Consider the following 18944-nt stretch of genomic DNA (forward strand, 5'->3'; position numbering starts at 1 on the left):
TACAATCATTTTAGACTCAAGCAATACATGTTTTTGGGTGGGAAAGCATAGATTATTTTATTTTATCTATCAGGTAGGAGAGAGCGTAACTACTAGCGTGTTACGACAGTAAGTCACCGTTTGCGGATACCATGCAAATGAATGGTGAGAGCCGTAAACTGACGCCTACCTGTCGCAAAATTGTACGTGTCTTCTCTTATAAAACAGCAATTTTATCGTAGTAAACTCCACACAAAGTTCATTCCAAAACTATTGTTTAGTGTAAAACAAGATTAGCGGACAGGCGGTGAATTCATTAAGTGATGAGCTGTTTCCTCACAAAAGCAGTTATTCTGCAACTGAAACATCTCTTCTCTAGGCATCCATTAAAAAACGGCCTCTATTCTGTTCGCCTGCCACCTTATTTTGCAACGCGGAAGTAAGCAGCGGTTGCATTTCCGGCGAATGTGTAAAAGTTCTGCTGTTATTGACCGCAATGCAAATAAATAGAAGGATAATAATACCAGAATTTAGTGATATAGGTTTATAAACTATCACACAACCACAGGATGTACAGCAGAATGATGGCCTAATGTCTGATAATTTTCTAACTAAAGCATTTATTGTAAAAAAGTAAGTAAATCATTCACTTGTTGCTGTGTGTTGTTGGATTAAAGAGACGGTAATAAAATCTGCTTCTTTACCGAGATCGTAACGATGCAGTGTTTCTTGTCTCCATGTATACCTCCATTCATATGTACCTGTATAACCTCCGATGATGCCTTCATTTATTTCCAAAGGCGATGTTTCATAAGCCATGCTGAATGTTGATCTGCGTGTCTGTTTACTATACACCGCTAAGAAAGAGAGAATGCTCTCTGACAAGAACGGAGTGTAAAATGCATTTATTAATTTGCTAAATTGTAACTTACCTATAGCTGGTGCAACCGGGCCCTGATCTCTCATTCATTCTGCCTGTGCAACAGTATGTGATAAAATGATGGCAAAATGCGATAAACGGTAAAACTATATGTGGTCAAAACCAATGAGTTTATGAAAATCATAATTAATGATAAAAATATGACGACATATATTGCCATTATATTTTCACATTCTAAAGGTTGTAGTAAGCTGCTATTGGACAGACTAAAGAGGAAATTATTACAGTAGCCCAATGCCTTATCATATGAGTGCAGTAATCAATTATTTTAGGGGGAAAAAAAGAAAAAGAAATCATAAAAATTCAACAAAATGATATTTTCACATTCCAAAGGTTGTATTAAACTGCTATTGGACAGACTGACATACTACAGATTAAATTATGATGAGAAAAAGATGAGAAACAGTTCATGCTTCCTGTACCACAGGCTCAATGGTAGATGAGGCATTATAAATTCTGATCGAAGCAGACAGGAAAGATCTCAGGTATCACTTCCTAGAGCAATGTGCTCTAAGAAACGCTGTTGTGCAGAGGATGCTGTAACAACCTCTTATCTGCCACTGACTCCAGTTAATTTGAAAGTCCAGTTGTACGGTTGTTTTTCCTCATCATGTTCTTCACACTTTCTGAGTCATCTGCTCTGATGTACTGTTGCCTCCTGTGCCTGGCTTATAATCAGACTCAGGTTGTCCTTTTTTCCCTTCAAAATCCACCACCAGCACTTTTATGTTTGTGATTTTCAGCTACTTTTGGTTCACACTAAAACACTAGACAAAGTAATCTATCTACCTCCTTTTTGTTTTCAGAGTCAGATCCATTTTCAAACATACACCTTGTTGAAGAATAATATTAATACAAGAACTTAATACAAGAGCTTACTCTTCAATACAACAAATATGTGTTGTTGTATGAGTAGTATCTCTGTAACTGGTTATTTCACAGGACATTTAATTTTATTTAAAGTAAGATTTCACATAAAAGTTATTTTACTGTGATAATAAATCAGCAATATGACATGTTAATTAATGTTTGTATACATTAACTTAACTTGTGATTGAAATGATTGAATTTATCATGTTAATACTGTCATAAATTGTTTCAGAAATTCTCTACTTTTCCCTTAATAAAACTGGCAAAATTTCTATACTAACATAGTTTATCACAATTATTATAATTGTATTACTACTTTAAGACAATTTTATATTAATTTTAGGTCTTCTTCAAAGAATGTGTGGGACCAGTTTGGTGTTGTATGTAGTTTTGTTAGAGTAAATAACATAATAAATTGTTACAAATTAATGTTATTTGAGTGACATTAAGGTGGTTATTTAATAAATACAATGGCTGTTTAAATAGGTGGTTGTTTCAGTTAGGACCACTTTCATCAAGTGTATAACTTTATTGACAGCTGAAGCAATCTGTTGGATGTATGGTTCTGTTCTTGGCCCTTCCTGTCCATCCATGCAGCCATGCATTGTCTGTGTGGGGAGAGCAACCCCTCTGTCTCCACCCCCTGGGATAACAGAACAGATCCAGCATAATTACATTACAACATGGTTTCATTTGCATTTATGTACATTATTATTATTATTTTTTTATCATTTGTTGACACTTCATATAACTCAGGTGTCAGGGTCCACGGAGAGGATAGGATTACCAATTAAGTACATGAATTTGTAGTGAAAGTCTAATCAGCAGGTGAAATGATGAAATCTGGGTAAGTAAAACATAGCAAGTGTCACAAAACAGGGGAGATCACAGACTGAAATAATGACAAGATGTTAAATTTTTAAACCAAGCTTAATCAACAGCATTTGTGGCATATTGTTGATTACATAAAACATTATTTTAACTTTGCACTCCTTTACTTTATAAATGCACGAAATCTGGGTCACAGTGAGCCACATAAAATGACAGTGAAAAGGGGCCAATTGGTAAATATTAAAAACTCACTATTTCAAAGTTATAGCCATATATACTGTATGTAAAGAATATGCATGTTAACATGATTTTAGTGTGAGAAATCACTTACAAATCTTTTCTTTGTGTAAAGCAATATCCAATTAAACAATGTTTTTGCCACGGGGGCTTCATGCCGTACACCTTAAAACCATGAAATGACCCAAGCAATGACTGTTTAAACAACTTTACAGTTGTAAGAGCTTTAATAAATGTTCAGTCTTCAAATTTTTACACTTGCCCCATTCACTTCAATAGTAAATGGCCCACAATAACGAGTGAAAATCAATGTTTGTGGTAATTAACATTATGTAAAAAATGCTGTCAATTGAACTTGTTTTGATAGGAAATACTGTAATAGTTTCATCTGTAGTAAGTCAGTCTGTCTAATAGCAGCTTACTACAACCTTTGGAACGTGAAAATATCATTTTGTAGATTTTTTTTATTTAAATTAATTTTTTTGCAGCTTACTACAACGTTTGGAATATGAAAACTTGTTTTACTGGGTTTTTATGTATAACTTGCCATCAACGGAATGAACAATTGGACACCACCTATGTTTTAGCATAGTGGGTGGAATTTGCAGACGGTCCCTTACTTGCTAGGCTGTAGAATTTCAGAATGAACCTCCCTTTCTGCCATACAGTATACCATGTTTAATTTGTATTATCGTTAACTGAAATAATTTATCCATCTATCCATTAGGGTTGTGCAAAATTTAGAATTTCAGAATGAACCTCCCTTTCAATTCATCAGTTAGAATTGGAATTGGAATGATAGAAAGTGAAATTTACTGAATTCCACTTTAAAGAAATTCAACACAATCACACTACACAATTTCATTAGTCCAAGACACATTTTGTAACAAATAATTACATTATCATTTTTGACCAAGTATGCCTATCTATTCCCTAATATGTAGAAATATATATTTTTAATTTATAGCCATGAAATTTCTTTCTAAAAATAAATAATTAAATGAACATAGCCATCAAAAGGTTTTGTTTTTGCTGTACAGCCCCAGAAATGGTCCATCACATTGTTTTCAGATAGCTTCATAAAAATAAATTCAAAATGTGAATCTATTTATTGTTTAATATATTAAGAAAATCAGCACTGCTCTAAATAAAGTGTTCCACAATGATCCATAAAATGAAAATGTATTAAATATAGTGAAATGAATGTAATACAAATTTCTATAAGTGGCATTTTAAACATGATTACATTTTATTATATTTATTATTCATTATTTATAGTGTAAAAAGTGATGTGTTTGTAGAACTTAAAGAAATTAAGTTTGCATTGCTTTTAACTGATTAAATATACTGAACTTAAAATGTCAACCTGCCATGACTTTTACAAATTAGATGTGCATATTGCATATTCAATTTACATATTTAAGAAATACTTACTTTATTAAGATTTCCTAAACTCTGCCGACTTAGTCCTATGAAAATGGCTTCCTTTATTTACATGGTTTTAAACTGTTAAATATGGGGTGCTTACTGTCTTAAAACAATAATATCACATCTTTACTCATCACATGAACACTTATGAGAAAAAAAACATATAAAGTATTTTTAAAATGGCACACAGAGAACTCGACACTTGGTATGTTAAACATGACAAGGGTAACAATCAACAAACTGAAAATGTTATTAGAGAAACACACTCATCCTGACATCGCAGAACAACAAGCAAATGGCCAGACAATGCAACCATATTTTTCTTGCCCCAGTGCATCCTGGGAAGAGGGTAAATGGGACTCAAAATTTTGTGTAGACCAGTCTGAACATTAATCCACGCATTAATCCAACTCCCTGCTATGCATTAATGAAAGTTGCCACAAAAAATAAAAATAAAAAAAAAATAAAGTGAATCTTTCATGTTTTTCAGCACTGATTACTTGATATATATATTTTAAAAAAAAACAACGTTTTTTATAGTGTAATGTTTCTGGAAATATACCCATTTGTTATGCATATGATAATATGTTATCAAATATATTCTTTAAAATAAACTTAAAAACAGATGAACAAATTTCAATCCATTTGAATTCTACTTCCTCAAATTCATATTTGAATTGCAGTTCTGCATCCTTTTTGCTATCTCAATTCAAATTCTATCGAAATTCTGGAATTGAAATGGAATTGAACTGGCATGCTCCATTCAATAATGAATGGTGCACCATCCATCAATCCATGAAGGAACCTTGACATGAGAGCAATTAATTAATAAATCATCCAAGTGAATCTGATGATTTTGTGCAATAGTTTCTATGTGACAGACATTAATTGATGCTTTTGTCAGAAGTATTTCTTTGTTGAGGTGTAGTAACATAAAGCTTCCCAAATTGCTTGATTACAAAGTTTTGTTTCCATCTTAAAGGTTCTGTAAGCAATTTTTTCATGGAAACATATGCAAAAATGTTCCTCCTCCTTATTAATGAAATAAGTGTCCTGAGATATCTCACCGGTCTCTGTGACAGCTGTAGACTTTGTAAACAACAAACAAAAATGTGTCTGCGGACATTGACGCTTTTCACCTGTCAATCATTTTGCTCATTCTCATTTAAAGGACTATTTTAAATAGTTCATTGAGGCTATGATTCATAATATTTGTCAGTTGAGGGCTCTATCGTGCCACTGTTGAATTTGACAGCCAAAGTACAAACAATACTGCCGTTTTGCACGATTTTTGTCTCAAAATTTTCTTCGGAAGGCGAGGTTTTGGAATGAGGCGGTGTGGCTAATTCAACGGTTCAGTCACGTGAAAGCTTCAGAATTCTAAAATTGCTTACAGCACCTTTAAATTTAGGCTACAATAATGCATTTGGCAGACGCTTGTGTACTGTATCTAAAGCGACTTACAGTGCATTTAAGGTATACATTTATCAGTATGTGTGTTCCCTGGGATATTTGGTGAAAAAGTGTTTATTCTGTGTTTATGTTTCTGATGTCCTCCATGGGACAGGGCGGGTCAGAATCCTGAGCAGTTCACTATGGGCGCTGACACATTTGACTGCTCTTCACATCAATAACAACAACCTTAGCCGGATTCCTCCTGAAATCGCGAAGCTACCCCATCTTGTCTACCTGAACCTGTCCTCCAACAAACTGCGCAGCCTGCCAGCAGAACTCGGCAACATGGTGACTCTCAGGTAAGTGATAGTTAAAGAGGAACACTGATAGACAAACTAATCAATCTCTGCAGACTTTTGTGGTTACAGGGTTCCCACGGTTATTGAAAACCTCAAATATCAGGGAATTTTAAAATTTCTTTCCAGACCTTGAAAAGTCATGAAAATTTCTGTAGTGAATAAAATGCTTTGTTCCAGTTATGTTCTGCTCTGTCAGCTATATACTGTTCTTGTGTAGACTAAAATTGCTCTTATGTAGAGTGAAATGTCCTCGCAAGCCAAAGAGATGTCCAATTTGTAAGCGAGTAATTCTCTTGAGTCAGTGATTTTCAATGAATAGGTCAAACCAGTTTACAAATCAGTCTGAATGATTCATTAGCAAATCTAAAAATCAAAATGAGTTTTAAATATCCAGTAATCAATAAAAACTGGAAAAGTCAATGGAAATTAATTGATCAAACAGCGTGGGAGCCCTGTAGTTAAGACCTGTGTGAAGCTTAGATTTTATTCAATTAGCCTAAACATACACCTTGTTACATGGTAAAAATGTGTTTCGTGAAGGAAACTGGTTATTTAAATTTTTCAACATTTCTTCCAGGGAATTGCTTTTGAACAACAATTGTTTACGAGTTTTGCCTTATGAACTTGGTCGGCTGTTTCAGTTGCAAACCCTCGGTCTCAAAGGTGAAGTCTTTTTTTTTTTTTTTTTACTCAGACAAATGTTACATTATACATAAAGGACAAACATGCATATTTAATTTCATTATGATCTGATTATTCTTTCCCAGGTAATCCATTATCCCAGGATATACTCAGCCTTTATCAGGAGCCTGATGGAACAAGAAAGTTATTGAATTACATGCTTGACAATCTAGCAGGTAATAACGGACGTGGGTACATACTGGCTTGTTAATACGATACAGATGAACACAGATCTGTCAATACAAAGCGCAAAGTTATTCATTTACATTTCTTCCACTATTTCCCATCCTAAAATTAGTCCACCCAGAACAACTCCCCCAAAGACCTTGGATCACGTTGAAGGAGCGAGACCAAATGATGCCCACAGGTACTAATCGCCAGTACTTCTCTGGTGTTATAAGCCTGATTTTACCAACAAAGCTAATATTACATCTCTTTCTTCTCAAGCTGTGTTCACAGTTATGTGCTACAATGTATTGTGTGACAAGTATGCAACAAGGCAGTTGTACGGCTACTGTCTCACCTGGGCCCTTAACTGGGAATACAGGAAGAAAGGCATCATGGAAGAGATCACTAACTGTGACACTGACATCATCAGCCTGCAGGTTGCTGCTGTTGTTGTTTTTGTAGATGTTTCAAAAGAACCTTAAAGTATTGATTACAATCAGCAACCTTGTGACTTACCTTTCTAGCCTGTAACCTCTCATTTGGGCATCAACACCATTTAGGGGGATAGTTCACCCAACAATACATATTCTGTCATCATTTACTCACCCTTATGTATTTTCAAACCCCTATGACTTCCATGGAACACAAAAGAAAATGTTAGGCAGAATGACCGCCTCAGTCACCATTCACTTTCATTGTATGGAAAAAGATGCAATAAAACATACTGCCAAACATCTCCTTTTGTGTTCCAAAGAAGAAAGAAAGTCACACTGCTTTGGATCGACATGTTGGTGAGGATATGATGACTTTTTTGGGTGAAATAGCCCTTTAATAGAATATACAGCTGCTATTCTTTGAAACTAAGTAATCTGAGTTGTAATGATTTCCTCTTAAAGGGATAGTTCACCAAAAAACGAAAATTCTCTCATCTTTTACTCACCCTCATGTCATCCCAGTGTGACTTTCTTTCTTCTGCTGAAAAAAGAAAAACGAGGATTTTTAGAACAATATCTCAACTCTATAGATCTATACAATGCATGTGAATGGTGGCCAGAACTTTGAAGGTCCAAAAAGTATATAAAGGCAGCATAAAAGTAATCCATATGACTCAAATGGTTAAATCCATATTTTCAGAAGTGATATGATAGGTTTGGGTGAAAATCAGATCAATATTTAAGTCCTTTTTTTTTTTTTTACTATAAATTCTCCTCCCTGTCCAGTAGGTAGCTATATGCAGGAAGAATTAGAATCACCAAAAACAAAAGAAGAAAAATGTGGAAGCGAAAGTGGAGATTTATAGTAAAAATGATGAGAGAATTTTCATTTTTGGGTGAACTATCCCTTTAATTTGCGTATGGTGCTTTAGAAACCTGCAATGTTTTCCACTTTGTTCCAATGCTAATTCTCCAACTGCCTGTGCAGGAGGTGGAAACAGAGCAGTACTACACTTTCTTTCTGGAAACATTGAAAGAGCGTCTCGTGCCAAACTTGTGTCAGAACAGGAGAGGAAACATGTGGACGGCTGTGCTGTGTTTTTCAAAACCGAGAAGTGTCTCTTTGTTTTCTTTGAGGGTTTAAAGTGAAATGCCCAACACCACATAAACAAATATAACAATTTCAGTATAATGACATCAAGTTTATTTTGTGCCCTTTTTATTTTAGATTTGCTCTGGTGCAGAAACACACAGTGGAGTTCAATCAGGTTGCCATGGCAAACTCTGAGGGCTCTGAGGTTATGCTTAATAGAGTCATGACCAAAGATAACATAGGAGTAGCTTATTTTGTGTTATCGCAAAACTTGACACAATGCAGTCGTGGAAATGTCCCCTACAATTGCCTGTTTCTTTTAAAATAAACGATGTATTCAAAACTCATGTTCATCCAAGAATCCTCTACTTGCAGCAATGTAAGTGTTCAGTATATACTGTTAATTAAAGCTGCTAGTTTAGGACCTGTGAGGAGTCTTTTTCTAAAATTAGAGACTCTGATGTACTTGTATTCTTGTTGTGCTTCTTGGTTGTCCACTTCTCTCTCTGTCCCAGTTGGATCAAGTTTGTTTTATTCTTTCAAATCAGAAGTGCATGGATGGAATAGCCTTCATCTCTCAAACGAACAATAGATTGAAGAATTTGAGGGGAAATATGTTTCTTTTTGGTTATTTTTAAAACCGAAATTTGACTTGCAAGTGTAAAGTAACCTTACTGTACAGTAACTAAAAAAAACACCTCAGCAGGAAAAAGACACTATTGCGATTTCCACACTTCATTACGTAGCACAACCATTTTAACCGTTCTAACAAAAAGAATTGTTACTTTAGTACTAAGTTAACATATTAAATGATTTCTTAAGGATTATGTGACATATTATTTTCTTAGTAGACTGGAGTAATGGCAGCTGAAAATGGGGCTTTGCCATTATGGATAAAAATTTAATTTTATTATAAATAGAAACATAAAACACTTATTTCAGATTATAGAGATTATATGTGTAACAACAATGTAATCTATAACAACATTACACTTGAGAAATGAAAATTCTTGGTCGAAATTGAACATTCTGAACACATTTTTTTCTTTTTTTTTCTTTTCTTTTTTGTTCTTAAAAAATAATAATAGACAAATCTACTGGATATTTCCCTTCATTTTAATTAATGGGCATTTGCTGTCAGCCACGCTAAACCACACCCCTAGCATTGTGTGTGTCAAGACTGCAGACCAGACATTCTCGAAGAAGAATACCAAGACAAACGGCTCAGCATTTATTTGTGTATTAAATTACACATAAAATTTAGGTACTTGTGGATAGTATTGTGAGCAAAGAAACCCGTATATTTGTGCATTCTTCTTGTGTGTGGATATGTAAATTGAGCCCGTGTGTGCGTGCATGTGTGGATTCCCGTGTGCATCTGTTGATCTGTTGCGTGAATGTGTTCTGTTCTGGCCATTCACGATGGTCAACATTGTGCAACCACAACTACAGACAATAAATTGGATCATACTTGTAATGTGACAGCATAATTAATTTTGACCCTAAAAACAACTCAACGTTGTAACTAACGTTAACAATTGCACCAATTTATTTTTTCAAATAATTTCTCTGTCTGACATGTTTAGAAATGAATGCATATCTGGACATTGAAAACCTAAAAAGGAACATACATTTTTGAATCCAGGGTGTTTTGAGTGACTCCAGTCAGGCTTCCTAAGCAACCAATTGACCCAGTTGCTAGAGTGGGTAGAGTCAAATTGGGTTAACCTCCTCGTGGTCGCTATAATGTGGTTCTCGCTCTCGGTGGGGCACGTGGTGAGATGTGCATGGATGCTGCGGAGAATAGGGTGAGCCTCCACACACGCTAGGTCTCCGCAGTAACGCGCTCAACAAGCCATGTGATAAGATGCGTGGATTGACGGTCTCAGACGCGGAGGTAACTGAGATTTGTCCTCCGCTACCCGGATTGAGGCGAGTCACTACACCACCACGAGGACTTAGAGTGCATTGGGATCTGGGCATGCCAAATTGGGGAGAAAAAAGTAACATAAATTGCAGTCTCCCTGTGTTATTGATAATACAATCTGACTTAAAATAAAAACATTTATGCTGTCAAACTTTTGATCATTAGTAATGCTGGAATACATTGATTCTACAGAACAATTCAATGCTTCATTTGATTTCACTGATGGCAATCTTTACATATTCATTTCTTCACCATGTACACTTTATTGTTTTGTTTAATTGAAAATTTGTTAGGGCTTCCAATAGTTTTTGTTGTTGTTCATGAAAATACATTTATCAGGGGTGATTTGGATTCTGACCCTGGTTCATAGAATTCTTTATTCCTCTTCTTCAGTTTGCTTCCTATTTTCTGGGAAATCTGTGAAATTTGCAGTCTAGGATGTTTTTGTGATTTAAAAATATTGCATTGTATATTGCACTTTTAAACCCTAGTTTCCTGTGTTTGTGTGCAGTTTTTACCTTTCTCTGAACTAGCAGTGTTGACTTTGATAATAAAAGATCTGATGTAGGTTTTAGTTACAAAACTACAGCAGCTCGTTTGTTAGTTCTTCAATGAAAATATATTTTTGTCCCATATTCATTACTGGTGTTAAATTGGTTTAAAGCAGCCTCCAGAGAAACAACTCCTGCTGGTAGCTAAAGCCCACATGCACTGGGATCCAGAGTACTCCGATGTGAAGCTCATCCAGACCATGATGCTACTGTCTGATCTGAAGACCATTGCTGAAAAGGCAGATGTGTATGACTTTCTTTCTTCTGCTGAGCACAAACTAAGATTTTTAGAAGATATTTCAGCTTTAGGTCCTCACAATGCAAGTGAATGGGTACCAACATTTTGAAGCTCACAATTTCACATGAAGGCAGCATGAAAGAAATCCATAAGACTCCAGTGGTTAAATCCAAATCTTCAGAAGCAATATGATAGGTGTGGGTGAGAAACAGATCAATATGTAAGCAAAAAAACAAAAAAAAAGTAAAGCGACAACAACTTGTGCATTGCTGTGACTGAGGTAAAAAAAAAAAAAAAGCCTAAGAAAACAGCGGCACACACACTTAGAGACACACAGTTTGGGAATCTAGAAACTGCGGCAGTGTTATAAAATACTCAGAAGTCATGAGTATTAGTAAACATGTAACAGTAACTTCACTCAAGAAAAAAAAACTAAACTTAACACATCGCAGTCGGTGCACATAAGTAGTTTTTGATTCATTAAAGCATGACAAACAATAAAAGCTTCAACAACCCTACCAGAAAATATATCCAAGCATTATAGCAGGTAAACAACTACGCCAAACAGAAAAAATTGTTAAATTCATTAAGAGAGTGATTTCACTCCGCTGCTATCTGCGACTGGACTGACTGACAGCTGTCGCTCTCGCTTCCTGCTTCTTACGACACAGCCAGACCTTCTTTCTCAGCTTACGGATATGACGTAAACATGCAAGGACGAATGACGTATGCCTTCGATTTCACACCAAATCCGAACCGAAAGCTCAAATTCTCTCAAAATAAAAATCATTATTGTAGTCTTACTGTAGTGAATCGGTGTAAGATAAAGACATGGTTTTGAACATGGATTTTTTTTTGTACTAACTCAATAATGAACTTTTGTTAATTGTAACCAAAAAAATCTTACATACAGTTGAAGTCAGAAGTTTACATACACTTTTTTTTTTAATAATTTTTTAACCACTCCACAGATTTAATATTAGCAAACTATAGTTTTGGCAAGTCGTTTAGGACATCTACTTTGTGCATGACAATTGTACATTGTGCATCCAACAATTGTTTACAGACTGACTGTTTCACTTTTAATTGACAATTTTAATTTTGGGGTGAACTATTCCTTTGAGTCTAGTAACGCTGTAGCGAATGTTCAACGCAAACAAGATTTTAAATAGAAACAATGGATTCCTATGGACCTATTCACAGTGGGCTCGAACACCCGTCAGCGAACACACAGAATTGTTTTTATGGAGAGGAGTCCTACTTTTTTTTCTTTCTTTGTCTGATGAAGAAAACTGACCAATCAATAATATATGATATTTTAATGTTTTCTGAGCCGCTGCTACACAATCCAGCATATTGATGGCACAAAAGCCATTTTGCACACACTGACATTTGGACATGGAACTGCTGTTTTATTTGCATATGCCTGAAATATGACATATTTAAATAAAATAGATGCAAATCATGGACACTTTGGTCTCCTTTGAAAGTTAACTACAGTGTACATGCACCTCTGCTTTTTGAAAAAAGGCCAGTGGGAATTGGCGAGTGGAATTTGCATGCCACTTTCCCGGACAAACGGGGTAAAAGGAGCTGGTATGCAACCACTCATTCAGGTTTTGTGCTGAGGAGCCGAGACAAAGTCCCGGACATTTCAGTGGGTAGTTCAGCATTGTGGCAAGAGGGACACAACGTCTCGTTCCCTGAACCAGGAAATCTGCTTCTTGCCTCCACTGGCTTCTCCCCATTCGAGCTGCTGAATGGGCGATGCCCTCGCGGCGTGCTTGATGTATTGCGAGAGGCCTGGGAGGAGGGGCCTTCAAACAGCAAAAATGAAATTCAGTACGTTCTTGATCTTAGAGCAAAACTCCACACTTTGGGGCAGCTAACACAGGAGAATTTGCTCCAAGCTTAAGAACGACAGCACCGACTGTATGACAGGGGAACTCAGCTAAGGGAATTTGCACCGGGAGATAAAGTGCTTGTATTGCTTCCCACATCGAGCTCTAAATTACTCGCCAAGTGGCAAGGACCCTTTGAGGTCACACGACGAGTGGGAGATCTCGATTATGAGGTTAAATGAACCGATAGAGGGGGCGCACATCAAATATACCACCTCAATCTCCTGAAATTGTGGAGGGAGGTGGTTCCCGTGACGTTGGCTACGGTAGTTCCTGAGAAGGCGGAGCTCGGACCGGAGGTGAGTTCAAAACATAAACAGTTCACCCTGGTCACTTGCAGAGACCACCTCTCACCGAGTCAACTCGCGGAGGTTGCTAGGTTGCAACAGGAGTTTGCGGATGTGTTCTCCCCTCTACCGGGACGTACAAACCTCATCCATCACCACATCGAGGCCGAGCCAGGGGTCGTGGTATGTAGCCGCCCCTATCGATTATCCGAACACAAGAAGAAAATCGTTCGGGAAGAATTGGATGCAATGCTCGATATGGGGGTAATAGAAGAATCCCACAGCGATTGGTCCAGCCCAGTTGTTCTAGTGCCTAAGAGCGACAGGTCTGTGTGATTCTGTGTGGATTATAGGAAAGTCAACGCGGTGTCTAAATTTGATGCATATCCAATGCCTCACGTTAATGAGTTGCTCGATCGGTTGGGCACTGCTCGTTTTTATTCGACATTGGATTTGATGAAGGGTTATTGGCAGATCCCCTTGACACCAATTTCCCGTGAGAAAACCGCCTTCTCCACACCGTTTGGATTACACCAATTTGTGACATTTCCGTTCGGTTAGTTTGGGGACCCGGCTACGTTTCAGAGTCTCATGGACCGAATCCTCAGACCACATTCAGCTTACGCCGCTGCCTATTTAGATGACATCATCATTTATAGCAATGATTGGCAGCGGCACATGCAACATCTGAGGGCTGTTCTGAGATCGCTGCGCCGAGCGGGACTCACAGCGAACCCAAAGAAGTGCGCGATTGGACGGGTGGAGGTACGGTATCTGGGGTTCCACTTGGGCCACGGGCAGGTGCATCCCCAAATTGACAAGACAGTGGCGATTGCGACCTGCCCGAGACCCAAGACTAAGAAGGGGGTGAGACAGTTCCTGGGGCTGGCTGGCTGTTGTAGAAGGTTCGTACCTAATTATTCGGACATCACCAGCCCGCTGACTGATCTCACTAAAAGGGAGCTCCAGACCCGGTCCAATGGACGGAGCAGTGTCAGCGGGCATTCACGCAAGTTAAAGCCGCACTTTGCGGGGGGCCGCTTTTACATTCACCTGACTTCTCTCTCCCTTTTGTTTTACAGACAGATGCTTCAGACAGAGGGCTGGGGGCCGTACTCTCGCAAGTGGTGGAGGGGGAGGAGCGCCCGGTGCTGTACATTAGCAGTAAGATCTCGTTGAGGGAAACTAAGTACAGCACCGTGGAAAAGGGTGGAAACCGATACTACCTGTTGGGGCGGGCCTTCACCCTCTGTTCCGATCACACCCCACTCCAGTGGCTCCACCGCATGAAAGATACCAATGCCCGGATCACCCGTTGGTATCTAGCTCTTCAGCCGTTTAAGTTCAAGGTGGTCCACAGACCGGGAGCGCAGATGGCTGTCGCCGACTTCCTTTCCAGGAATGGGGGGAGTGGTAGGCAGGCCGGATGCCGCCCCGGCCTGAGTCGGGCGGTGGGGATATGTGGCAGCGGGGGCGTGGCCAAGCATCTCTCCGGAGAGAGAGAAAGCGGTAAGGGTGCTTACACCTGAGTTAAATTATGTCTAACATCTGTCTCTAATTTCAGTGAGCACGGGGAGAGCGGCATAAATAAAGCCACACAGCAAGTAGACGGGAGAGAGAGCCTGGGCACCAGAGAGTGAAGTGAAGACTTAATTATTGTAAATGTTGAGAGTTTATTTTGTGAAGTGGCTTACTGAACAACATAAAAAGCTCTAAGAGTGTACACCTGCTGTAGAGAGAGAAATAAATTCCTTGTCGGCTCCCACACCCGGGGAACTGGTCTCACTGGCTGAAGTCCTCCTCGTCTGCATGGGGCAGGAACGGGACCTGGAGAAAGAGCAGAACGAGAGGAGAACCAGGAAATCTGCTTCTCGCCTCCTCCTTCCACGGAGAAGTGTTACAATCTCCCTGAGTGTCGACATGTTTGTGTGACATCATGCCCCTGCATCTCGGCGAAATCGGAGTTGAGAATTTCTGCATGAGCCTACAAGTTCTAATTCTGACTTTAAGATGCATTCCATTGCACTTTTACTAGTAGGAAGTTGTAAAATCCGACTTTCCGAGTTGAATGGAATGCAGCACTACTTTTCAAAACTTGATCCGACACTGAATGCTCAAGCAGCCTAATTTACACTTAGAAAACTGATGTTGCTATAACAATGCAAAAAGCACTTACCAATTTGCTTGAAGTGAAAATCAGTCCTCCTTTCCTGTTTAATAAATTAAGCAATCACACGGTCATGCAGAACATCTCTTGTTTTTAAATCCATAAGGATCTCTTTCTCAACGGCAATACCAGCAGTGATGACAGCCGACTCGTCAGCAATATCTTGTGCTCTTCGCTTTCAAATTACATCACTTAAAGCGTGATTGCATCACTCAAGGCCAGCTAGAAGGCCTCGACTGGGACATATCCTAAAGATCACACCCACCAAGAACAAATAAATCAGTCTGACTGGCTGTTGAATCTGACAATCTGACTTTAGATGTGCATTAATTTGCACTGTTGAGGGATTCTGTGGAAGTTCTGAAGGCCTGACGGGGTGGAGCTCAAACTCACACGCTGCTTCGGACTCGGGCAGGTGATTTGTGAAACAGCTGTCACGCTTCGCTTGTAAGCATCAAGGAATAAATTCTGACTGGATAAACTTTTCGTTTTTCTCTATTTGTTTGTAGATTAATTAAGAGTGGAAAGTGATTAAAAATACATAGGCAAAAAGGTGATTGAGAATGATAGGATGAAAATTATTTATTTATTTGGCATGTTAGGCCAGCAGAAAAGGCTTTGCTGGCCCTGAGAATTCGCCACTGATTTTGTTATTTTGGAAATTCCTCAGATTATTATAGATGGAATGAGATACTTCAGTTACGGAAAAATGAGAGCTATTGTGCTCAGATCTGTGCTGTCTTAAAATAAACAAAATCTTCAGCTCTACACAGGCCAGCATTTTCTGTTCCTTTATTTAGCTATTTCTGTCTGTCCTACATGGCAATAGTGTTTACCATCAAACTATTTTGGTAAACAAGTTTCAGCAAAAAAATTCATAAGTTGAAAATGTATTAAATTCACTTAAAAAAAAAAAACTGTTAAACATAGATGGAAATGTGAGTCTATGGCATGAGCTCAAGTCACAAAAAATACTTTTGACTTCACATTTGCTTTTAAATAAATTTTATGTTAGGGTTTTACAGTCCCTGACTTATTTTTTTAAATAAATGTATATATTTCATGAGAGTATATCTCACTGATATGAGACCACGTTATATTTTACACTAGTGACACTTATTTTACACAGATCCCCTGCCCTAGCCCACAGCTCTGGTGTTGAATGAATTGTCACATTTAATTGTTTCAGATTAGACTGTTTGACCTTTACATCTAAAAAGTGGTAACCTTTTATTGTTACCTTAAAATCTATTTCTACCTGATCAAACTGTTAAAATTAGTTTTGTTGTTTTACCCTAATGTATTCAGCCTGATTCAGAGTTTAATAATATTTTTGACTTGAATAAAACCAGACAATTTAGATTGTACCACATGGTTTTTAGTGAAGCGATTAAATCAGTCTTTCCTTAGACATCACAACACAAATGTCAATTTACAGTATATTTGTGTACAGCATATCTAGAGAGGAAGGTGAGGCCACTGTGGTGCCACGTTGATGAAGAAACATCTCATTTCAATCCCCAAAACTAAAAACATGAAACTGAAATTTCTACAATTCAAAACCCTTCAAGAGAATGCAAACCAATTGCAATGTGAAACAGTGAAAGTTCATGTTTATGGCCAATCCATTGTTATCAGTTGTGTGATAAATAATACATGTCCCCACCAAGAGCAACAAACATGAAAAGAATGAGCATTATTTATGTTTGTACAATGAATGTATGTATTTATGTATATGTTTGTGTGCATGCATGTATGTACTTTTATCTAATTGAAAAACTACTGAATGTATTGCTATCATTTCTGGTTATTGACATTTTATTAAATTGATTTTATCTTACAACATGCAGTATGTTTGGAAAGATGAAAGATGGAAATTATTTATCCCAATGTCACTTTTAAACATTTAATAATGATGTGTTAAAACTTTCTTGACTAATCATGCATTAATTATTACCAAAGTATTACCCAAATACATTAATGGGATTGAGAATTACATTGCTTTGATATATAAAGTCTCCAAAAATAATATGGGATGTATAGATGAAATAAATCATATGTAATGCTATAATGTGAAATTAAATGACATGATTGTCTTTCCATCTTTGCTTAAAGCTAGATAATTATTTTCCTTCGACTGGTAAATTCCAACTCATATGCATATTTGTTTTTCACCCACTTGTCATTATGGGTTCCATTACTTCCTCTTCTGAACATCAATATAAGCTGGGCAGAGGATGTCTCTCATCCTAGACCTGCTCCACTGCACCTCTGATCTCAGCCTTAACATGTCACTGCGCACATATTTACTGCTGGCAGCTGTTACAGTCTGCTGCTTCTCAACTCTGCTTGGTAAGAGACTTTTGCCCAACATCACTATCTTAATATCATACTTAAGATTATTATTAATTCTCATATTTAATTTGCCTTTTGTTTCATTATAATTGTTATTTTATTTTTTGTTTCAAACTTACTATACAAAACTTCTTTCAGCCATCTCAATGGAAGGCTTTACTCCCAATAACAAGTGTCACTGTCTGATCACCACTGATCACTTCATTCCACCTCAGTTTTTCAAGAGGATTGAGATCCTGCCTCCAGGAGCACACTGCCGCAAAACAGAGATCCTGTGAGTTATGCTGTTTGCTCACACACACTTCCATCACAGACATGGTGGAAATGTACTAGGGGGTGCACGTTTCCTTTGTTATGACAAACCTCAGAGCTCTCAAAAATTCATTTGATTATATGCATATTAGCCCATGCAACCCAAGATGAGCTCAGACAAATAAATGTCACTTAAAGAGCATCAAAAGTAGGTTAAGTTTAGTTATCCTAAGTGGTTTGTTGCAACAATTGCAAGTTATTTCATACAGTATATTCAAGTTCACAGACGTTTCTCTAAATTCCTCAGAATCACCAAAAAGGACAACAAAACCGTTTGTGTTGACCCCAAAGCAAAATGGATCAACAATGTCGTCTCTAAAGTGATGAAGAGGTAGGATATTCAGTTTGTCCCTAAAAAAATCCCAAAATCAATATGTGAGATAAGTCAATCTAGACAGTCTGATCTACAGTAGGCTACAGTACCTACTTTAAATGTGATTGAAAGATTTGACCTCCTTTTCTAACTTTCTTCTTCTTTTGTTTCTTTTTTTTCAGCAAAAGAGCTGTAAAGGAAACTACTGTACCCACCGTGGCATAAATCAACAGAGACAAGAGTGACCACAACAAAGATATTTTCCATATTCTCAACTTTTCCTGTCATTCAAAGGGCAAACTCGAGTGTACTGAATGCTACTGTGTGATATTCATGTAGTCACAAATTCTGTAATCAGAAGCTTCCCACAAAACCTGTGAATAATATTGTTTTGAAATAAAGATTTCACAACCTTCTTCCTTGAAAAAGGACATTTTTAATGTCTTTAAGATGGAAAGACAAGGACAAGACATTCAGT

General features: G+C 37.5%; 1 protein-coding gene and 1 pseudogene across 1 annotated transcript; both read left to right on the forward strand.

Annotated features, from left to right (window-relative positions):
• The first annotated feature begins 4531 nt into the window (after positions 1 to 4531).
• On the forward strand, positions 4532 to 18115 carry LOC127420629 (CCR4-NOT transcription complex subunit 6-like; annotated as a pseudogene).
• LOC127420638 (interleukin-8-like) lies at positions 17775 to 18691 on the forward strand. The gene is made up of 4 exons (XM_051663052.1): positions 17775 to 17838; positions 17980 to 18115; positions 18401 to 18484; positions 18649 to 18691. Exons 1-4 carry the CDS (start codon positions 17775 to 17777, stop codon positions 18689 to 18691), a joined length of 327 nt encoding a protein of 108 aa, XP_051519012.1.
• Positions 18692 to 18944: the final 253 nt, after the last annotated feature.

This window comes from Myxocyprinus asiaticus, chromosome 3, assembly GCF_019703515.2.
Source record: "Myxocyprinus asiaticus isolate MX2 ecotype Aquarium Trade chromosome 3, UBuf_Myxa_2, whole genome shotgun sequence".
NCBI classification, from domain to species: Eukaryota; Metazoa; Chordata; class Actinopteri; order Cypriniformes; family Catostomidae; genus Myxocyprinus; species Myxocyprinus asiaticus.